Source organism: Dermacentor silvarum, chromosome 6, assembly GCF_013339745.2.
Source record: "Dermacentor silvarum isolate Dsil-2018 chromosome 6, BIME_Dsil_1.4, whole genome shotgun sequence".
NCBI classification, from domain to species: domain Eukaryota; kingdom Metazoa; phylum Arthropoda; class Arachnida; order Ixodida; family Ixodidae; genus Dermacentor; species Dermacentor silvarum.
The window spans coordinates 96,238,336-96,262,477 of record NC_051159.1 but is presented as its reverse complement, the minus strand read 5'-3'; the positions used below and the strand labels follow the sequence as shown (position 1 = coordinate 96,262,477).

At 45.0% G+C, this 24,142-nt stretch overlaps 2 protein-coding genes across 4 annotated transcripts in view; one reads left to right on the top strand and one right to left on the bottom strand.

Annotated features, from left to right (window-relative positions):
* LOC119455715 (beta-1,3-galactosyltransferase 5) overlaps positions 1–24,142 on the bottom strand; it is a 238,683-nt gene that overhangs the window by 48,053 nt on the left and 166,488 nt on the right. The window contains exon 4 of one of the 2 annotated variants that reach the window (XM_049669221.1): positions 2,805–3,907. The exons of the other annotated variant lie outside the window; for it this stretch is intronic. Coding sequence (XP_049525178.1) covers positions 2,889–3,907 — 1,019 coding nt within the window. The 3' untranslated portion in view covers positions 2,805–2,888. Of the gene's footprint in view, positions 1–2,804; positions 3,908–24,142 lie in introns of those variants that run through there. 2 annotated transcript variants of the gene reach the window in all.
* LOC119455716 (acetylcholinesterase-1-like) lies at positions 17,438–23,462 on the top strand. Of its 2 annotated transcripts, none has more exons than XM_037717141.2 (3): positions 17,438–17,585; positions 20,738–22,232; positions 23,121–23,462. In XM_037717141.2, exons 1-3 carry the CDS (start codon positions 17,582–17,584, stop codon positions 23,395–23,397), a joined length of 1,776 nt encoding a protein of 591 aa, XP_037573069.1. In that variant the 5' UTR covers positions 17,438–17,581; the 3' UTR covers positions 23,398–23,462. The 2 variants fall into 2 exon arrangements, with proteins under 2 accessions (XP_037573069.1, XP_037573068.1); XM_037717140.2 differs by lacking the exon at positions 17,438–17,585 and adding an exon at positions 19,615–19,713.

Here is a 24,142-nt window from a genome sequence, read left to right as displayed (position 1 = left end):
GGGTTGCCATGGCCACTTTACACGGGGCCTTGATAACAGACACGATGCTATACCTAGATCAGATGCCACATCGCAATGTACTAAAGCTTATCATATGAGAGGTCGGCATGAGTTAAGTATGCGAGACAATCGGCCGGGAACCCGGACTATTAAAGATGGAATGACACATGGCACAGGTGCAGAAGACTTGTTTTAGTTATACGCCAGAACGTCCGCCACGTAAAAGCACTATAAGTTGCATACTCAAGCAAAAAAAATTAAAAAAAAATAGCCCTGCTGCTAGAAATATGAGATCTTGACTGCAGAATAAAGAGCTCACCTAGAATATACAGCAGTCTACGTGCACACAAATAAGTAAAGAACTATAAATGACATGACAAAAAAACAACAACTTTGATCTTCCGTAGTGCAAATAGCCCATATATTTATGTCACTGTAAAAAATGAAAATAGCATGATAACGCAAGCAACAAAAGCGATTGTCGGCAACAAATAGCGCACAATTCATGACTATACAGTACACGCAAGAGAAATCGGCACCAGTACCAAAAAATATTGAGACAAGCACTGCCTCACAATTCCTTATGTCTGCGCAGAAAGTCAGTTCTGTAGGGAATACCTCAAAAATATTTCTATACTGATATCGATGACAAAAGCAACAATGATCCGGGATACCCGGTTGATAACTCTAACGCATATATTTCACATCCCCCCCCCCCCCCCCGTCTCGATTAGTCTCGATTAATTACAAAATAATCCTCTTACCTTGCTGATGTAATATATCATCAGCAAGATAAGAATCTGCTGATTTAATATATCTGTTTATATCTGTAAGATGTCGGTTTTAACATTAGCTGCGCAAGTGAATTCGAAAAACCTGAATCAAGGCCTAACTAAGCAACAAGTTTGCATTCTTTAGAATCAGCTGAACGTAGATAAGCTATATTGAAGTTATCTAGATTTGCAAATATGTATCGCAGACGAGTACAATTCTACAATTCTACTACACTACGAAAACCACTGTTTTGGTTTCAAGGTGGGAACAAAATGATCGATATAAGAAGAAATGATAGATTTGCAACACAGACTGATAGTCATGTCTACACGTGAGCTTTTCAGCAGCAGAAGTGAAGTCACCGGAACTCAATGATCGTCAGTGGCCTGCTTGCCAAGCACTGGTCCAGTACAACGCCACTTGTCTTCGGCAATGACACGTGAACAGGTAGGTTTAACATTACAAGGCTGATGGGGAGAAGGCTAAATGCATCTTGTACTTGCCGATTCAATATGCACACAATTCAACTGCTCAGTCTCGTGAACAGTGCATGTGAATAATCAGGTTTCTAATCTTGAGTCAGTAAATCAGCAAAGTATAAGCGCGCAATGAAAATGAACATCTAAGCTGGAATTAGGGTAAATTATATCGTTATAATTGTGGTATTTAATCATTTTGTTTGCCAAAGTGACTCGCCATAGCGGCTTACTGGGTTGACGTTCTCATGGTCTAAATCCGGGTCCAATTTTCTGCTGACGAAATTGCGTTCTGATGCCGTGGAAATAATAAAATGCCTGCGTACTGACAAGTCAGTGTACACCCTTACTACGATGTCTGTTATGGTTACACTGTGGCTCTTAGAAGCGAAACCCCAGAAATTAATAATTACTGTAAAGACTTTATCAGACGCGCTCTTGTTTTTTTGCAGTTCCCTCAGTTCTCAGGGCAATCGTGCACATTATAGCTCATGGTCACGTTTTTCTTTTTTTTAATCAGCTCTTTCTACAGGTCCCCGCGCTGTGAACACAACCAGTAAACATGTAAAACTCGGTAAACCTTGAATTCACTTCCACGAAGTTAAGAAATGCATCGAATAATTGGTTGCATTCATGCTGAGATGATCGAGTGGCAAACCATAAATAAAATTCCTTATGTTATATACTTCAAAATGATAAAACGCTTTTGCTTAAAAGAACCAGCTTAGGATACTAATAATATCAATAAATACGATGCATCGTACTTAACCCTAATCTCCTTGTACGATAGAGCAAATTTTTAATAAATCGTGTGTTAAAAATGCAGCAATAAAAGAGCACAAAACTCACAAATTTTAAAATTCATTAAGTATTAAGTGCACGATGCAAACGTTATTGCTTCAGAAGTCTCGTTCTGCCATTTAGATTTTCGTTCTTGCTTTAAATTTAGCATGCACAAACGTCACGGAACAAACTGATTGCAAGGTAATGAGTTAATAAAAAAAGTTACACCATCTTCCCGTAGGGGAACCCTGAGTAGTATGCGAAGCAGCCATGGGGTCGACTCAAGTTCCCATTAGTTTTCAGTTCGTCGTTTTCGTTAGGGTGAGGTACGTAGCTACCGTTATATTTACCGTGCGTTGCGGGAGGAGAATGAGAGGAGCGGAGTGCGCGTCATTATACCGCGAGCTACAGTGGCGCACCCCAGCGGAGTATGCAGCGCCTACCGTCGCGCCTCTAACCTAAGCTGCTTCGCATTATCACGCGCGGAGCCACAGGTGTTGCCATTCGTTGCGCAATCCGGAGAGGAGAGGAGCGTTGGAGAGGAGAGGAGGAATGCCGAGAGGAGAGGAGATGAGACAAGGAGAGGAGAGGAGGGGAGGAGGATGCGCATGCGCAGTAGGGGTGGGGACGCCGCACGGCGGATGGATGGATGGATGGAGGGAGGGAGGGAGGGATGGAGTGACATAGCCCCGACCATAAGAAGCTTCGCATCTAAAATAAACAATCAAATGCTGCCGCTGCATTATGCCCTTCAGATATGAAGACAAAATCTGGATTTTCTGTCTAACTAAATTCACTTATTTGTACCTTGTAAATCCGCTATATAGTAACTGATGCCTCGCTTGCTTACATTCGTTAATTGCATTTCAGGTCAGCGGTTCGTAATTCATGCCAGAACTGCAACATTTTCTCTGGCGTCATGTAATGCGAAGTCACCATATTCCGCATGTCACACACCGAAGACACGTCTTCTGAGTTGAAGGTCGGTAAATCGATGCGAGGTATCCCAGCTGCTTCGGCGCACAAGCCAGTGACATACACGTCTTCCAACCAGAGCGGCCGCACGAGCCCTGTCTGGGCGTACAGAGGGGCAATGGCTTCTCCGCCTACGATGTAAGCAGACCCGCTGACAAAATCTGGATAGGATTCAGGCTTGTACTCCTCGTAGGTGACGAACCACTTGATCGACGGGTCACGAATAGGCGAGTTGTTGGCGTGGATAGAGCCATAGATGGCGTCCTTGGGTAATTTACCGACTTGCTTTAGCAACTTAGGAACGTTGACGAAGGTGTCATCGTCTGTCTTAAGCAGGAATGACGCCTCGGGGCAGTGGGTGGTAGCCAGGTGCAGCGCCTGCACAGACTTGTCCGTGAGGTTCCTGTATCCTTCCCACATGTCACCTTGAACGATGTCGAAATGCTCGCCCGACTCCTCAAAAACTCGTCGCTGCTGCTCGGGGTCCTCTGGCTTTCCCAAGAGGAACACTAAGCTGTTGTTCCTTCGGAATTTCAGGTCACGGCCCCAGGTCTTGCGTATCGCTTGACGCTGCTCGATCTGGTTAACCGCGGAGACCACCACGACAAAGAAATTCACGCTGTCGTTCACTGAACGCTTGCCACAAATGGCTGGAGGAAGTATAATGTAATCCTTAGGCCGATGGTAGAGACGCGGCAATGTCTTCGTTATCCCAACTCGGCGTACAGGAGTTCTAGCTGATGGTTCCTGCCGTTGTTGGCGCTTGTACAGAAGGATAGCTCCTATCACAAGGCATATTAACAACACCACAACCCTGGCTTGTGCTGCACTCGAAGGCATCTCTTCATGGTTGCAGAAAGGTGAGTGCATAGGTACTCTTGGCAGAAGACCTCTTGATGCTACGAAGCCAGAAGAATGAGATTGTACAAGAAAAACAATCAGTGATGGTTTTGGAATTAAATGGGCATACATTTTCTCACGAGTTTCATTTTCCCCCTAAAAAACATTATGTGCTTGAAAACCATACAATGTGTATCTCGTTAAGAATAGTGCAATGGAATCTGGGCTATTTTTAAAAGGAGAGAAGTCAGACCACTGCAACGGCTAGCTGTTGTTTGACTAAAGGTCATGGTTTCTGCGATGTCTGTGGAGCTCTGAAACTCTAAAGAGCGAAAACGCTCTCTACATAGGTCAACACGAATTGGAACGCAACAAATGCTGCTGGGACTCGTTGCGTCACTCTGTGAAAGCTTCAGTCACGTCAGGGCTGGCTTTTATACTTTTCACAGGGAAGGCACATAACAAAGGTTATGCTAAACTTGGAAGTTCGAAGCATGGAAAGAGGAAGACAGCTGGCGAATTTCACTAACACTATAAGGCGTAGGACTCCTCTATGATCCTCTATGGACTATGATCGTAGGGCTCCTCTCATAAGGGAAGCACATCGTGATTATCGCTTGCATATGAAAATAACACGTATAGGCTCGCATATTCACAAATGGTTAACGACGCGTATAACTTTTTTCGTCAAAACGACCATCCCTGGCACATCCTCTTACTATATAACATCACGACGCAGCTACGACAAAACAAGCTTGCGGTTAGTGATAATGACCTAGTAAAACTAGCGTGGCGGCCGCTTAAACATCTAATGTGGGGGCGTCTCCACCTACCTCTCCTATGCGAACTGCCTCGGCGAACGACGCAGCAGACCCGCGGCGTGTTGCGCCCGCGGAGCTCACAGTTGGACACCCTCACGCGGCGCATGCAGCCGACGCCGTGCTTGTGCCGTCAGCGAGACGTGTTTGACAGGTCAGCTGGAGGGAGAAAGCTGGGAAGAAGCCATAAAATCTCCGCGGAGACGTGAATGCTTTTCGTTACTTAAGGGTGCAGCTGCCCCTGGGCGTCGGTACGATAACACTTTGTTCGGAGAAACTCGAGCTGCAAGCGAATCCCGTGCAAGCTGCTGGTTTCGAATGCGAACGTATTGAAGCAACATTCTATTATTAACTATGACGTCCTCTCAAAGAGAAGTTTAAAGGTCATAGGTTTAAAGGGTGCTATTTTGACTTGAGTGCCACTGGGCCATGTAGTTTGCTTCTTGCGGCATTTCCTGTGCTCCGAGCGTACATATATCGATGGCAGTTGATTTTAAATTATATTTTAGTCCTCCATCGGCAGAGTTCCATCAACCTGGCAACAGTCCAATTACGTTTTCCAGAAATAGTGTCTGCTGAACGAGAAGTGATCTTTCTTAGTTTTGAGACTGACTGCATTTGTGTACGTTCTTGGCAATTTTTTAAGTAAAGCAGTAATTAAACGTCGAGATTGTTCCGCGCTAGCGTGCGGGTAGAACAAGCTTTGCATTTCATTGCAAATGATTATTGCTAACAGCTCCGCTTAATTGACTGTCTCAGGCTGATACGTGCTTTCTCCGGACGGTGAGGTGGAGGCAGAAAATTTTTTCAGAGACCCGGCGATCACGGCATTGCTTTACCTCCATCACCTATACGACGGTTTTAATCAACTAGCTTACAGAACTCAAGCGATAATTAGGTCAAGTTGAAACATTTGTGTATCTGCTTCTTGCAGGTGTGACAAAGCATTAGAGCACGTTTTGCGTCACTTCCCATTGTTAGATGTTCAACGATGTGATCTGTAAGCTTCCAAACTCAACAGCTCAGGTGAGAGGCCACTCTCAGAACATAAGAATCTGCGACCTTGGCCTAAGCCCTCTTCCTTGCACAACGCCACGAAAGCGCTATTACGCTTTTTCAAGGGAACTAAGTCTTTCGCGGCCTTGTGTTTTTTGAAGGGGACTACATTACACTAATTGAAATAGCTGAAAGTACTGAGTGCGATATGTGCGGCAGCGAAGAGAACATCGGGCATTAATTGTGCCACTATTCTAGATTTCAATCACAAATTGAATTGTGAATATAAACAAAGAGGAAGTACTCAATGAGAAGTCATCAGTAAACACACATGTGTGTTTATTGACGACTTCTATGTGTGTTTATTGATGACTTCTTGACTTATGTGTGTTTATTGCTGACTTATTGAAGAACATGTGTGAGATGCGTGAGATCTACTGCGACATGCCACAGAGCCAGCTGTAGCACTTTTCAGGTTTGAACACTGCTTGCCTAAAGATTTTTCGCTTAGCTCATCCCGCTAAAGGTTTCCTTCCAAACTTTTAAAACTTTTGTGAAGAAGACGTATTAAGAGAAATTTATGACGTACGAGCTGCGAGAGGAAAAAAAAAAGAAATCATCAATATCCCTGCGCCGTTAAAAAGGTCTCATTGGCGTCACACGCACGCCTCGCGACGAAAGAGAGTGATGGGCTCAACAAACAAAGGCAGATGCTCCATCATAGATCGCGGCTTCACTAAACGTGAGTCAGTTTCAGACCGCAGCTGCGCACTACCGAGACGCCGGCGCCACGTCAGCTTGTGGGCAAGTGATGAGGTTTAAGAGGAGTGCAGAGATACCAATGCGAGAGAATTGCTCTATTCTTTGTTTCCAGAACAGCTCGTCATGGGCGTGAGTTTTAGAAATGGTAAGGCGGCGAAAACAACAACAATATTGCTCTATTCAATGGGCACCGCCATCTTGGGCTATTACATGATCGATTTCTTAATTTTCTTCGCAGTAACGTAATGTTGACGTGGTCGCTAAACGTCGGACACACCCGTATAGCCGTCTTCGTGCATATGAATTTATTGTAGTACCGTACATATTATTATTACAGTAAAAAAAAAAAAAAACAGCAGCGTTATCAGCCCATGATGACGAAATTTTGTTAAATAGCCTATAGCTATTTATATCGGACATCGGTGTTCTCTTATTTGTGAAAGGACTGAAAGCGTGTTGGAGAGGCGAGAGAAGAAAAAAAGAGAAAAAAAAAAGACGCAGCAGACTTTTGCCTTGATGAATGGATTGTATATACATGTCCTTTGAAGCACGATGTCGACGAGCACCATCAAAGGCGTTGTATTTGTTTTGTTTCTCGGGCCTCAAGGTCCCTTTTAACTATATATATATATATATATATTTATATATACACACCAAAAACAAATTGAAGTGTAAAATCGGAATGACTTAATACACGATTAAGGCCCCGGAGTCGTTGTTTTCTATAGAAGGGGTACTGGGTGGGTCAGATGTGTTTCAAGAATTCAACATGAAGGAACTTTGTCTGTAGATTTTTTTGTGGGAATGACCAGACTAATAGCGGCGTACCGCTACTTGCGTATCTGCTATTGTGGAACAATGCTTGAGAATAATATCCTGCACAATCATGCCATGTAATGATTCGCAACGATTGAAATCGTCGTATCGAATGATCAGGAAGAATTTTTCGTACTAGCCTCCAGCCATCGCAGCAAATACATGATCTGTGATTGCTTAGTACAATTAGTTATAGAGAGCGATAGATGAAAACTTTCAATTAAGATGAGAATCAGCTATGTAATTTGAGATTAGCGGGTCTAAATTTAATTATTAATAAAAGTAATTTCTTCTCTTTCTGTCAGGAGCAGGGGAACTGCAAAAACTTGGAGGAAGCTTAAGCTTCGCCATTAAGAGTAGAACGCCATAGCGTTATCGGGACCCGTTCGCATCGCATCGTTCGCATACGGCAAGTAGGCTTCATTCACTGCAACATTGAACGTGGGAAAGCCAGCTTACAAAGACCAAACTTACACCAATCCCTTTAGAGTGAGCTTCACTTTTAAAGTGAAATGCATTGCTGGAAAGATGTTTTTCCAGGGGCAATATAAGTGTTTTTTTTTTAATATGCAGGCCCTAGCACCGTTTTTATTACTTTATTAATTGTTTGCTATTGCCCCGACGCGCGCAGGTCTGGTAGAAATGTTTGAGTTTCCTCGTAGCAGAATTAGGTTTTCTCGTACATTCAAATTACAATCCGATGCCGATTGGTAAACAATCCGACGGCGAATTCGACGCCGAATGGTACAGTCGTACTTTATCATTTTTCTGACGAATTTCACTGTGAGAAATTCAATTTTTGTTCACCAAAACCTTGCACCACGTGGAGGGCCTGCGCGGTCGATGTGGTTGGATGATTTTCTCCGCCACCCGCAATCACACGCCGGTTGCAGACGCCGGATTTTTTGCGACAAGGGGCCCTAAACGCTATCGCGTTGAAATTGCTAAATTGCAGTAGAGGATTAGAGAATTGCTTGCGCTTCGCGCTGTTTACGAGGCGCATAAAACGCAGCAGAAATCAAATAAGATTATTTGTTTTGAGTATTATTAAATATATTTAGCGCTGCACAAGCTCTAATATCATTTAAATTAGATAGAAATATTTTTGTCAGATAAACAAAGAAAACATCAGTTCTTATTAGCAGATTAAAAATAATAAAAAAAGAAACAGGTAGAAAGTGGGAGTATCCAGTACTTAAGAAACTAGAAGAATCACGAACAAACTCTGTCTTGAACTAATCACAAATTACAGTTACCGAAACAGCGTTAAATGCCTTCAAGAACTGTATATTGGTAATTAAGGCAACTAATTGCTGATTAAAAATTCATAAGGTTAATTTTGTGATTTATTATAGTCAGCCTATTTAAATGTTGCAAATGTATTAAAACCCACTTGCTCCTATATACACCCCCCCCCCCCCCCGAAACACACACACCCAGAAAAGTAAAAAAGAAACGTAAACAAGGAGAAGAGGCAGAACTGCAATATCAGCATGTGCTTTTTTTCCTTGGTTGACTGCTTTGCTTTTTTCATAATTTTCTTTTTCTTTCTTATTTCGTTAGGTTTCAAGCGGGCTAAACGGAAGCTAACGCAGGTACAAGCTTTCATCTGTGCGGCATTTCATCTGGATCAATGCTTCAATACGTTTTATTCATAAATGTGAAACAGCTGCTATACCGACTGTGCAAGTGTGCGTGTAGGGTGAAGGAAGGCGGGGAACAATTAGATAACTCAAAACGTAATCGTTTTGCTTGCACTACGTCAAGCTACGAACATTACGGCATCCAATAAAACGGTTTCAGTCGTTTTCCGTGTACGCGTGCAGTCGTCTAAACCACAGAGATGCTCGTAAAACAACGCTGGCCGAACGTGTCATTGGCAAATGACACCCGACCGCGCGCAACTAGACTTTCCATTTGCCAAAGTCGTGCCATCTCGTGGGAGCAGTACTTTCAACGCCTGCAGCTTAAAACCAGCGCCCGAAGATGGCGCGACCTAACCGACGTGCTGGATCACGCAGCCGTGGGCGATGACGAACGAGACGCTCCGCTTTGCTCGACCTGCGAGTCGCCGATTCGGAAGCACGTGTTAAGGTACACGATCAGCGTGGTCTAATTGGCAGCCAGGTGTTGGTGCATGTGTGGTGTAGTATGCCTTAAAGTTAGTTCACCTCTGCAAAGGGACGAACGTGACAAAATGCTAGTGGTGGTTAATTTCAGTGGGCTGTTTCTAAATATTTTTTTTGCTTGCGCCTCTCAATGCATACGCTGTGATAAATAAAGCGTGGAATAATCAATCATATCATTATGACCGGCAATCGTTTTAATTACTTAAACACTGCTCTTAATTGATCACCATTGCTTTTTCTTACACAGCCACCCTGGAACTGGAAACGTGGAAAATTCACCCTTAGTCGCAGATACACTGCGTGCTTTGTTGGCAGAAAAGTAAATAAATAAATAAAATTTAAAAAAATATTGTCGCCTTCTAGTCTATGGCAAATAAGATAACCTAAAGATGGTCATTACAAAACCTTTCCCGTCCACATCCTGTGTGAACTAGAACACTGCACGGGCTCGGGCTTACCCGAAAGCCCGGGCCCGGCCCGGCCCGTGGGCTGGGCCGCGCCGGGTAGAGCAGTTTTTGTAGCGTTAGCTACACTAGCCTAGCTAAGCCCGTTTCGCGCGGCACATCAAGAGCCGTGCTGCGCATGCGCAAGGATCAGTGATGTCACACAGCTTGCGCATCGGAGCCACCGGAGCCGGCACCTCTCGCGCACTCCGCCGCCGCCGCGCGCGGCTCACCGCCGCCGGTCTGCGCATTCCAGAGGAGTGACGTCGTAGCCGTGGTAGACGCACTGGCGCCGGCGCGCGCTCGCTGCGCAGTCGCCGTCTGACACTGCGCTGGAGCCGCTACGCTTCTGACTGGCGTTTGCCAGTGTGGTATAGCCATGGAGAAGGAGAGCGCAAATGCTGCTCAACAGCGCAGAAGAACGGAGAAGCTTGACTCATAAGAATAATCTTATCTTAAGAATAATCTTAAGAACAAGCTAAGAATAATCAGCTGAACCTTTGCTAACGCTACGTATATCCTGGCATAGCCGAGCTAAGCCACTGCAACTTTTTTAACGGGCTCGGGCCGGGCTCGGGCACGGCATGTGCTTTTTGACCCGGGCCCGGGCCGGGCTCGGGTATTTTGACGTGTGCCTGGGCCGGGTTCGGGTATTTTGACGCGGGCCCGGGCCGGGTGCGGGACTTTCTAGCGGTGTGCATGTAATGTGCAGCGAGTTATCCTCGCGCGTCTCGACTCTGAAAAACCTGTTGCCCCGTCGCAACTGGAAGCTAGCAGCGCTACTCCTGGGTACTTCCCTTTTCTTCTTCCGTCGTATTTTGCGCTGTTTGACCAGAATGTAAAAGTTCAGAAAGACCGAAGTCGCCTCAAACCAAAGGATGCCCTTGTATTACTTACCTAAATCAATGGAATTAATGCTTTCAGCGCGGTGCAAGCGCGTTCGCGACTTGCTGATTCTTCAAAGGCGAATTGGTAAAACGATGACTGGTAAGATAAGATAATTCATCACGTGGCTGAAATATGACATTGCGTCCATCCATGATTGCACGAATGTTCTCAACCAGCCGCCTAGCAGCAGTGTATTACACTTCACCATGGAGGAACAAGAAGCTTTATTTCTTCATTTACTCCATCCATGCTCTGCGCTCACGACCGGTCGTGGCTGCGCTTCGGCTATAGTGTACTAGAATACGGTTGAGTGGGACGAGCGGCTGGGGCGGCGCATGCTTTGCAGTGAGGCGCCCTACGTGGAAAACTACTGTGGCGACGCTGCGATAGAAGTGGATTGGGCTGCATCAAGGTCGGGCCGTTGGAAACTGCTGGCGATACTGCTCGGCAGGGTCATTCGTACTACTTCGCGCACTGATGTTTGCATTCAGACCGCTCAAATGGTGTTCATAATTGCATATGGCATGTATTTATGCCTTAAGAATAAATTCCTTTCATTCTCTTCTTTATTTTATTTTGTTAATGCCGCTCGGTGATCTTTTTCGGTCTCGGGCCGGGCTCGGGCCTAAGACAAAGAGGTGGCGGGCCGGGCCGGGCGGGTAACGTAGATTATTTTCGGGCCCGGGCCGGGCCCGGGTCTCGCCATAAATCTTTTGGTCGGGCTCGGGCGGGCAGCCCAACGTAAAAACGGGCCCGGGCCGAGCCCGGGCTGAAAAAATCGGCCCGTGCAGTGCTCTAGTGTGAACACTAGTTTCTGCAAAATACGCGTTGTGTCGCGCCCATCATCCACTCACCAGTTGCTTCACGAAATCGATCTTCTTACAAAAAAAAAGCAAAAAACAAAAACAAAAACAATCCACACCTATTGCATATACTCTTGGAATAAGGGGGGCCGAGGGGTTACATGTTTGTGTGAGCTACAACCGTGCATATTGCCGTATAGTGTTATTTGTTTATTGTTGGAGTGCAATTCCTGTGCAATTCCCTCGCTATATCCGACCTCCCCTATATCCGAGCTAAGCACTTCCATACTCTGTTATAGACTGCACACGTCTTCTGTATATATTGTGCCGGCTCTACAGACGCCGGTGTCTGGACGCGCGTTCTTAGAGCTGCGTATTTAGTGGCTGTACTGGCTGTACTTAGCACGTCCGGCTGCGCATTTTCATCGACGCCCTGGCCATACAGCCTATATGTGGCTCCGATGTAAGCTGCGTTGCTGGCTGGTGTTTGACTGGCATTTGGTACTGACCACCCCACCGCTACACCGGCCTTCTCCGCCAGCCGCACACTGAACCACTGTAGCACTCACCCAGAGAAATCCCCTTCGTTAGAATAATGCCAGAAAGCAAACGTAAGCACGGGTGTTAATTTCGGGCATATTTGCTGTCTTTCTCGCAGACGTTTGAGGATCTGTAATCTCCATTGCAGATCCATCTTTCCCGTTGGTCAAATAAAACAGAAAGCCAAGGCAGCTGTTTACAGGGGTATACATTGAGGGTACAATATGAGTGCTCATCAGACAACACCATGTATTAGTAAATTAGCAACATGAACTCATAATTTTACCACAAAATAAATACCAGTGTTGGATGCTTTCCAACACGGCAACCCACTTGTTTGTTGGTGGGTCCCGCACTATCATCACTAACCAGAGCCTACCGAGGTTTATCAATGACGCACGATGAATATTAACATGCGTACAATACAAGCCGAAAGAAGAGGTCAAGTATACAAGGAACTAAATCGAATAGCGCATAAATTACTTGGTAAAAAAATAAGGGAAAAAAAACGAAAGAAAGATCCCGTTGATCTTTGATGTCAGACTTTCAAGAATCATTTTTGCTATGTTCTATGCGAAAAATATCGCGGTGTCTGCGCATACTACCACATCTGGAAGTTTATTCCACTGAACGACGGTACGAAGGCAGCAGCTGCACCTAAAAGCGGTCTTGCGAAAAAAAAAAGAAGAAAGAAAATGAACATTTCCGGAATGTATTATTGTGACTGTTGTCTGCATTTTTCCCACCTGCTTTTACGCAGCAGGTAAATTTGAGGCAGTTGTCACCCTTCAAGATTTTAAAGAGCATCTTTAAGCGATTGATTTTCCTTGTTGCTTCGAGGATGGGTATGCCGGACAAGCGGCTTAAGTCGGTAATAGATGATCAGTGTTCATATCTAACGAAGATAAATCGCAATGATTTCTTCTGGATGCTTTCCAACACGGCAACCCACTTCTTTGTTGGTGGGTCCCGCACCACATTGGCATAGTTTATCATTGGCCTTATTAGCGTTTTGTAGGCCGTCAGTTTCGTGGGCTGCTGTGCAGGTACACATTTTTCTCCGAAGAAACCACTTTTTTTAATTGACTGTTGATTAAACCTTAAGGTTTAATCAACAGTCCAAGAGGTCCAAGTCGGAGCCGATAGTAACTCCTAGATAAATGAATTCACGTGAGGATTTGAGGCGTAATCACCTTTTATCGAGCAAGGAAAGGTGACTGGATTCTTTTTATTACTAACAGTCGTGTGTATACACACTTAGACACATTTATAATCATCTGCAACCTTGTACACCATGAAGACACATCGGATAGACATTTATTTAAGCATAATTGGTCACCTGGAGAAATAATGTCATTGAAAAAAAAAACGCAGTCGTTTGCGAAGGAACGGCATTGAACTAAAGGACAGATAACTTCAAGATAATCAATGGTTATTAAAAACCATAGGGGCCCGATTACAGAACCTTGGGGCACTCCGGACATAACATCGGCTCCATTGTGAAGCACATCCATCCACACGCACATACTACGTACGGCGAGCGATCACTAAAGTACGTGCCAAGCTACCTGATGATTTTGTCGTTGTTGAGAACTATATTTAGCTTGTTTGAAAGTTTCGAGAGCGACACGCGATCGAATGCTTTGGCGAAGACCAAAAGCATCATGTTGGTTTGCCCGGATTTATCGAGTACGCGGGCTAATTCATTGAGGACGTGTATGAGCTGCGTGACAGCTAGTGGATAGGCCACGTCTGAAGCCCCGTGCTGTTCCTTGTGAAAATGCTTTTTCTTTTCGATGAAGACAGCGATGTGCTTGAAAAGAAAATGTGCTAGTGTTTTGCCGTGTACTAGAGCATAGGTGAGAAACTGGCTTGTAGTTACGGGCTGATTTGTGAATGTGCTGAACCATTGCAATTTTCCAATCATTAGGGACGTCAACAGAGGCAAGGCTATGAACAAAATTTATGTGCAAAAATTCTGAACACTATTCTGCATCTCTGCGCAGGAAGCTATCTTGTATTTTCGTCGGGTTTGCTCGATGGTTTAGCGTAGACCCAGAAGAGAAAATCGAAGGCTTCTTCCTTAGTGATTATAAGGTTAGGAAGGTTCAAACTGCGCTCGACATTGTTCGCTAGTTAAGAGTTGTCCTTCGTGTCGATACTCGAAAAGGAATCATTAGAAGCATCAGCGATGGCTCTCCCTTCTTGGATAGCGACCCCGTTGTCCCAAATCGCTTTAATAGGTTAACGCTTTTTTGACATTGGAAACCAAAATTTCTGCGTTTTCTTTTCTTTTCAAAAAAGGCAGCATTGTTACAGCAAAGAACGTAATAAGCCTAATATGGGCACAGGCAGCTCTCATCAGCATAAACAGCGCAAGCGAAACATCCGCGGTTTGGAAGGCTTATATACCACAGTCGGTAACACCCGGATGTCTTCGTAGCATTCGGCATGGGAGCGCCTGGCGAGTGAATTCTATCCCTGCCACCCACCGCTACTCAACGCATATTTAGAGCGCAGCTCCTAGACGCCCGTTCTGGCGGCGAGCATCAGCGTCCCTTGTCACCGAGAGAACGAGCCCCGCGAAGGATGAAAGAGCGAGCGCGAAGCACGTGTGGGAGGAAAGCGGAGGAGGAGGGTATGGCGAAAGCTTCAGAAGAAAAGCCTAGTACCGCGCAAGACGGGATCTGCAGTGACCATGGCTACGAGGTGGCGCCGGAGTAGCGTGCCGTCGTCTGTTCACCGATGCCATATATGGCAACAAAGCGCGGCATGAGCGGAGGTCTGTCTGCGGCGGCTGCTGTGAATCGCGCCCACGCGTCACCCATGCGCTGCCTCTCGCGATCTCCCGATTAGCGAGGCAGACGCGCCACACTTCCCTCCGTCTGCAACGTGCCGCGCGAGACGGATTGTCCGCGCCAGCCAATGATTTCGTGAAATGAAAACACGCATGGAGATGAGCTCAAGTTTCGCATTAGGGAGTTTCGTAATGGTCGGTGATTTTTTTAAAATTGAAATTCCTTCCCCAATAAAACGCAATGAACCATCTCTATGTAAATATACACTTGTTCATTAGTGCCATTTAATTAGGTGTTTATGAATAGAACGGGACGTTGCAAAAATGTAGATTGAAATTTCCTTTCAAATTTCACCTATGTGGGCCACCTAGTTTAATAACAGATTTCTGCAATACGCTCAAATGTCAAATTATAATGCATGATGATATGGTGCCATCGACAGAAGGTGTGACTTTGTGAGATGTTCCCCACCGGAAAATGAGCATGCCAAGGAAATTTGGCGCTGCAGTTCAGAAGTTTTCAGGAGAGAACAAGCTTTAGACATGTAGTTGTGCTCTGCATATGTTTTGCTGATGTGTGTGCGGTGCGGGCGCTGAAACCTTGTTTACTTCCTTTCTTTGAGTTCTGATCGAAGAAAAATGAAGGGGCGAAAGAACGAGCCATGTGTTTAGACAACCACAACAAGGTCCACTGCAGGGCAGCTACTATGTGGGCCGTCAAATTTATTCACCTAAATTCCGAGTACATCGCAGGAGGACGCTCAAAGCTCATGCCAATGCGCTCGCGTCCTTCGGTCGGCGCTGACGTCACAGCCAGTACATGGCTTTTCAATATTTAAGCGGAATCCACACAGCGGTGCCGTTGAGGTAAGATGAGGTCACTGGATACCTGATGCTCTGTAATGAGCTTCCCATTTCGCAAGATTGTTAATACTTTATCCAGCGGCCAATTTCTATAAATGAGGTTACGTAATGCACCTTTTTTAAAATTTACCTAATTAAATGCTTGTGATATCCTAAGGCACAAAACAAGACACAGAACTTTTGTTGTTTCCGTAAATATGCTGAGATTTTATTTATTCTGAGGAGACGCTGCACGCCTTTAAAAGCTTGTGAAATACAAAGTACCTCATATGCTAAATCTTGAGACCTTTCATAAACTATAGCCCCGAAAAATGAAGTATATTAGACAATCAAACCCAAATATGAAATCAACCGTGGAGAAAAATTGTGTTGGATGCTCATGTCTAGTTTCGCTCACGTAGAGAAGATGATTATGTGGGCACTCATCACCAGATAAAAATCACATAACTGCTGCTTCGCTATCGCCTTTGACAAGTTCCCTACGGTTCAATACGTCTTCTTATCAATCAAAAGTATTTAGAAGCAAGTCTAATTTTGGCGCCGATTTCTATAGCCACAGTCATCATCACACTGAGCACTCGGTGATATCGACGACATTTTAAGTCTCTATTGCCACTTTCCAGCACTTTTGCCCCCTTTAAGATCGTAAAAAGGTTTACCTACAGCCATCTAAACTAAACTAAAGTAACAATATACAAAGGCTTGTTCTTCTTATTGGGGTTTTACCTGCCAAAACCAGTTCTGATTATGAGGCACGCCGTAGTGGAGGGCTCCGGGTTAATTTCTACCAATACGAAGGCAAAAGAATGCTAACTTGGGCCGGTTGGTACATCTTGAATTTAAATGAGATAACAGCGCGAGGTTTATGTTAATCCCGTATCTTGCCCTGTTATCCTATTGAAATATTAAAACGAAGACAGTCAGTGCTCGGTATAGAACAATATGTCTCGGTAAAGGCAGGTCATCCTGTATGAAGGCAGAACGGTGCGAACAGTGCGAACCCCGCAAGTAAAGGTAATTTACTAAGTAACTAACTAACTAAGTAACTAACTAACTAACTAGCTAACTAACTGGCTGACTGACTGACTGACTGACTTACTAAATAAATAATAAATAAATAAATAAATAAATAAATAAATAAATAAATAAATAAATAAATAAATAAATAAATAAATAAAAACTGAAAGCTTACTTTTATATACCTTCTTGCAAGGTGATACGGGATCATTGAACCATCTGAAAAGGTACCTCATCCAAGATAAAAAAAGAAAGAAAAATACAGAAAAAACACACTGTATATTTAAAAACAAGAAAACCATTATTACATACAACATGAAAGATTTGCCAACACTGTTTTAGAAATCTTACGATTCACGCACAACAGCGTTTGTAGTATACCTGAACCACGTGAGAAGTGCATGGTAGAGGGTGACAAACATCTATGAAAGCTTTGCACTCGAAGTAGTCAGGTAAGTTTAGTTCCTCCGAAGCCACAATCCCCTTCGTTGGCTGTTTTTATCTTGTTTTGCTTCCCACAGATGTCGCCGATGCTTCGCATGACGTGTTCTGCGGCGTTCGGAGATATGTGGTTTCCTTGTCGTCAGGTTCGTGCATTCAAGTGACATCCTTTGCTCTTCTCTTATCTTCTCGAGAGGGGTACTACTCGAATGGTCGGCACAGATCGGCCTCGCTATCGAAGAGAAAGGAGCCGCCGACGTTGGGATTCGGACGAATTTATCTGCACCGCCGGTTTTATGGTCGCAGTTACTACAAGATCTGACAGTCATGGCGAACATCTGCGCTAGCGTCGAAGTGGCGTGAACGTTCTTAGGTGTGTTACCATCACGGCAGCCATTCAAGACAGCTTATGACTTCAAATGGGTCAGTCCTTTGAGATAAGTTGGTAGTTTGTCGCAAAAGTTCGTCGTCATATTTAAGTAGGAACATGACCCATAATTCCATTGTAATGTGCGGCGCTCTTGATGTTTTGATGTGTACATCGCCACACGTAATCGCTGTTATAGTAAGCTATGCTTTCGCAGGACTGCTACTTATAAATTTTATCCAGGTATCACTCTTCATGTGTTCTTTTTTTTTTACTTTGGCGTCCGCAACTAAGTGAAGCCCGTATAAATGCTAAGAGGTAGATAACGCGTAACCTAAAATGTAGAGGTCAAATGAACTTGAGTATCTGGCATATGATTTCAATATTTTAATAATATTCCACTAGGTGTAAAAACAGGGAAGCCATAAAAATGCTCCTATTCTTACAATGAATAAACAGTTGCTGCAGAACAGTAATTGATTCACTAAATTTATTCTGCGAGAAGGGTCGTATCCGAATCAAGGACATCGTTGCAAAGTGTCCAATATTCACCTAAGTACATTCTCTGAGGTAAAATCTACGCATCACAAACAGTGCAGGTTCGCAGAATTTTCGCGCCATACATAAGGTAAAGCATTTTACGTTAAGACACAGAAGATAAGATTACATCACGTTTACCGTAGGGGATATTTCGCGCACAAGAAAAGATTGCGCGTCAGTACCGTTAAACACTTGTTTTTGCTAAAAAAATAACAGATAAACTTGGTAACATGAGCGTGAAAGACATACATGTGAGCCAACTCGACGGAGGCTTACAAGAATATGGAGGTTGGAAGTGTACAACAGTGGTCGGGAAATGGAACGTCTCAGGTTGGAGCCAGTTAGTCGGAACGCTTGCTCAGCGCGTGACGTCCCTCGTTAGACCAATGCCGATCATATATGTGGCCTGGTACAAAACATTCAAGCGTATTGAATGCTCAGTACATTCAAATGTATTGTAAGTTTTGTACCCAAGCGTTGTGCAGGGCATGGTAAGCAAATACGAGACTACTGCGTTCTTCTATATATTAATCAGTTATCTCCAAGTGTCTTGCGAGCTACAACTAAATCTAAATTGAAAAACGTTATGTGGCACAATTTAAAAAGCGCCTCGGTGAATTACCCTTTCCTTTTCAGTGCTCGTTTACTTTTGGTTGGAAGTAACTTTTTTTAACTAAATGGAAATTAAAATGACGTCAAATGAGTGGCAGTTAAAACTTATGCGCTTCTGATGCCTGCCAGGCACTGTCGCTCAAGCCAGATGCGGCTTTGGGAGGCCTGATTTACCTATTGTGTCCTTGTAACTTTGAGCAATAAAGCATTATTATTATTATTATTATTATATTATTATTATTATTATTATTATTATTATTATTATTATTATTATTATTATTATTATTATTATTATTATTATTATTATTATTGCAATACCATAGGTACACGGAATGTGTAGAGCATTACGTAGGGTGATAATTATAAAGTAAGTACCCCATGTTTCAGCGACGATTGACTTAACACAACAAAAAGAAGCACCTCCAAAAAGAAAAGTGGACCACGTTGATGGTGATGGCAGACATAAAAATAGGCTTTTTAGTTAACTATATAATTTAGTAACTTACACTCTAATTTATAATTTCTGAGTGCAGCATTAGGCGCTACCACTGCCGAAAATGCGTCCATTTAGTTTCATGGTGCTTCTGAAGAAACATCTGATGACGGCTTGATGCGACAAATGTGCGCGCTTTAGATAATTAGTGTCCCACCAGCAGACCTTCGAACTTGAACAGGCGTTATCGCAGAAGACTTCCGTGATGTTTGTTTTCAATTTATGGCAGCGAGTTGTGAGATCATTGAAGGAGTAAGACGGTGCTGACACCCAAAGACAGATTTTTTTATAATTTTCCTTTTCACGTTGTGCAACTACAAATGAGCACGTCGGGCTTTACGCAAATGCAAGCACCGATAGCAGCTGTTGACACAGCACGAGTATCCGCGATAAGAATGAGAAACGCTAGCTATCCGCAAACAGATCGCATGCTTTATCAGCAACTCCTAGAGAGAAGCTTTGACGACACCTAACATCTGAATCAGTGTATTTGCCGACAGACGAAGGGATGCGGTCACATGCAGGAGGGTTACCAACAGGTAAAAATATTCCGTTTTCTCTCCTATATTTTTTATAACGACTTGAACAGCACATTTTGCAGCGTGCAATACTTTTGGCAGTTACTTATATTTGTACCGTGTTGTGTGCCAACGTAGAACTACTAACTCTGTAAAGCACGTTATAATATCCCGGATCCACGGCGGTTAGTTGGGTGCCTTGGTTTATATAGTACGTTGCAGGGTGTTATGGCACTTCCGTGTTTTAAAATAAGGCGAGAATCCCAGAAAGTTACGGCATTCCAAACTTTGTACATGTACTTCATGATCAAATTACAAACGAGTGCGTGACTAGGCTAAATATGAAATGGTTCACCGTGAAAATATCGGGGTGACAGATGCTTTCTTTCTTATGTCCGAAAGCATATACGTATACAGCAAATGAACACCATATATTTTGAACGATAGGCATGGCAAGCTTCGTCATCTTGTCACTGACATCGTGAATAAATTATTGCAATAAATCTTTTGTTTGCTACCACTTCTGTAATCTACAGGATGTAACGTCACTACAAAAGTGATGGAGGTGTGTTTCAGGGTTGACTTATGTCAGTGTTCCCCTTGTACGTTCGCTGCAGATAGCTTCATCGGCCACTCCGATAAAGATACACTTATCACTTTCTGCGTACTCGTTTCTGAAGAGTCTGCACACCTTAAAGACAAACGCGTCCCGGAACTTGACCCAATGAACCGAATGTCTTGTCCGCCAGGGATATTGCCAGGGGTGCGAGAGCAGAAATTTGATTCGCTGCCAGGATATGCAGAAAGTGATGCCTTTGGCGCAGCTGTTACAAACATTGAAACGTTGAAGGAAAAATAGTTTTTAAGAGATAGGGCAGCACTATACCTTTTAAATGGGGTCAAATCACAACAACTTCCGAAGCAGAACTCTTTTTAGTTTTCAAGTAATGGCATCGCGACGTAAAAGAAGAAAAAAAAAACATTTTAGTGAGCTTACTGACAGGAGTTAATTATTGAGCTCTAACACGTTATTTCTTTCCTTCAGCAATGAACAGGCTTCCTGTAGTGACGCTCCTGGCCGTGACCCTGATCTCGGCAGCGTCATCGCACGTCGTCAACACCACTTGCGGTTTGGTGCGTGGCATTCGAATTTCCGTGAAAGACAAGACGGTGTTCGGTTTTCTCGGCATTCCGTACGCTCAGCCACCGACGGGCGAACTTCGATTCCGAAAGTCTGTGCCCGCTTTGCCTTGGAAAGATGTGTTGGACGCGACGACAATGCCTTATTCGTGCATGCAACCCGAGAACGTCTTTCTCAGCGCCGGCTTCGAGGACGAGAGCCGGCACAGCGAAGACTGCCTCTACCTCAACCTGTGGACTCCTCAAACGGACTCTCCTAGCCGGCCTGTAATGGTATGGCTGCACGGTGGTGCGTTCATCATGGGATCGGCCAGCCATAGTTACAACAACGGCTCCGTGATTGCCGCGCTGGGTGACGTGGTAGTGGTCGCGATGAACTACCGGCTCGGCGCATTCGGCTTCTTCACTGCGGACACAGAGGACGCCCCTGGCAATATGGCTCTTCACGACCAGCTGCTCGCGTTGCGTTGGGTGCGCGACAACATCCGCAACTTCGGCGGTGATCCCAACCAAGTGACACTTTTCGGGGTCAGCGCCGGAGCCATCTCGGCCAATCTGCACCTCCTGTCTCCCCTCAGCCGTGGCCTGTTCAAGCGCGCCATCCTGCAGAGCGGGAGCCTCTACTCTGCCACCTTCATGAGCTCCACGGAGGAAGCCATACGGGTCTCGAACGACTTTGCCAGCACCCTCGGCTGCGCCAGCAGCATAGACGAGGACCTACTCTCTCACCCCGATTTAGTCGTACGCTGCCTGCGGTCCAAGAGCGCCGATGAGATCCTGCGCGCGCACATCGCCTTCTCACGAGGCAAGATCATCAGCATGAGGCCCGTGCACGGTGATGAGTTCATGCCCAAATCGCACTTGGTGCAGATCGAAAGGGGTCAGTTCCAAGACGGCGAGGTCCTCATTGGAACCAATGCAGACGAAGGCTCGCTCTTCCTCTTTCTCGGCTTTCCGCACCTCTACCCTCTCAAGACGACGCAACCCGTCTCACGAGAGGACACGGAGAAAGTGGCCCGAATCCTGCTACACGCTTTGCACGCGCCGGTTCCTGACGACATGTTCGAAGTGTATTTAGACGCTCAAGATAGCGCCACTGCAATTAGCGAGGACGAGCGTCTGCGTGGGAGGCTAATTGACATCGTGAGTGACCTGTTCTTCGTCTGTCCCTCGGTGCACTTCGCCTACACGTACGGGAGGCGCGGTAACCGCGTGTTCTACTACTCTTTCGAGCACCGCACCGAGTCCAGCATATGGGGCCCCTGGATGGGCGTTCCGCACAGCGACGAAGTGCAGTACGTCTTCGGCATGCCCTTCAGGCTGCCGGCGCACTACACGGACGAGGAGGCACGATTCTCCGAGAACATAATGGACATGTGGGTCACCTTTGCCAAGACAGGGTGAGTACGTCTGGGAAAGCTTTACGCTCGATTACTACGCGAACAAGCCCTAGCTGATAGAAACTTCATGCTTTTATTCGCACCTGGCGCATAGCAATGACAGATATTGTAACAAACCGTACGTAAGAAATCGTAAAACCTCGCCGGAAGATTTCTTGCCTGCGGCTGCACGGTCAGGAGACAAAACGCAGAAATAGAAACGAGCCTGCTGCAGGAACACTAATATGTTCTTTGTGGACCTTATTCTTTTTCCTAATTACTTTATGTCAGCTTCCCCAATTGCTGTCAGATATGAAATTTAATGTATAAGTACCAAATTTCGGTTGCATCCGCCCGTGTCATGCTCAATACATTTAGGCATTCTCCTCTAAGTGGTCGATGCTGTTTTCTTTGTCCAAGCGCCTCACAATTCATTCAACGTAAGGGAGGTCTTCGTGCCACGAGCACTTCGCCAGCGAAGCGCTCCCGTCTCCTCCAGCGAACCACGCTGTTATTCTTTGTCAGTTTATTTACGATAGCATTCAACAACTGTACTCTTGTACTCATGATTACATGGTGTGCACGTGCACTTCTTAATCGAGGGCAAGCGAACAAACACAAAGTAAACAGCATGTGACCATGCGCCACAGGATGTGGGTTAGCCAGCGCGCCCTCCAGACTCTGCGGAATGAGGCGTTCAATTCAAAAGGCTAAAGGGACCGTGACTGCTAGCAGAAAAAAAAAAAAAAGAGAATCCCACTTTGCTTACGTCTGCGGCTTCTTGCTTGCCAGTTTCCCCGTTATCAGTGCTATCGGGGACCCCTCTTTCCTGCCCTTGCATCATCGTTCTCGTGACGTCGCACCGTGTCCGATGACAAAGGAGACGCCCTTCGTTCTGCTGCCTTTCAGGAACCCAAGCACTCAAGACGTTCGCTGGGACGAGTTTCAAAGGAGCAACGGCTCCTATCTATCCCTGCGGCCGCGGAGATACACTACGGGCTCGCATCTGCGCCAAGACCGATGCCAGTACTGGAAGCGGCACTTGAAGTACCCGCAGCTAGACTCCGCCGGTGCGCGAGCTCTCGAGAACTATCCGGGAAAAGTGATGTGGTTTGTCGACAACGTCGTGTCGACGATCAGCAAATTCTGGACGAAGGTGAAATCGTACGGCAAGACATTTCTATGACGGACCGTGATGACACTGGTGAGAGGTGCCTTTTTGCCGACAGAATAAAAGTTGCGAAACTTAAAGTCCAGTGATAGTCCCTGAAAGACTGACTCACTGATTGATTGATTGATTGATTGATTGATGGGTATAACGTCCCAAGGCAACGCTGCGGTCAGGAGACGCGCCATACTGTGGGCCTAAAGATTAATTTTGACTACGTGTTATTATTTAAAAGGCACCTAAATTTAAGTACATGATCATTTTTTTTTGTATTTTGCCCTTATCGTAACGTGGCTGCCTCGGCCGGGTATCGAACCCACAACTTCGGGCTCAGCAGTAGAGCGTCATAGCCACTACGTCACCCCGGCGGTAGTCACTGAGTGAAACAAAGGAAAGTGCAGGTATTTTATTGGGTGCACTGAGAAGCGCTAGCATATTAAGACGTCTCATTATATGGTGGCACAAATATTTTAGCGTGTTTAGTTTTATAAAATTTAGTTAGTTTTCCCGAAAGTTTCGTTGTTTACCTGATAGGATTCTGCGAGGAAACGTTTGCTGTGGTGCCAAAAATAGTGCATTCGTAAGCTTCTTCGAGAACGACAACTTAAGTATACTGTTGTTTGCGTGACATTAGGAGAAATGTTACGGCGAGTGTAGCGCACGTTTGATACAAGTATTTTGACAAGTGTCATAACTGTGTAAGAGGGCTCTCAGGCATGTTTTTTATATGTTTGAGGGGAAGGGTTCTCAAGAATCTATAGGC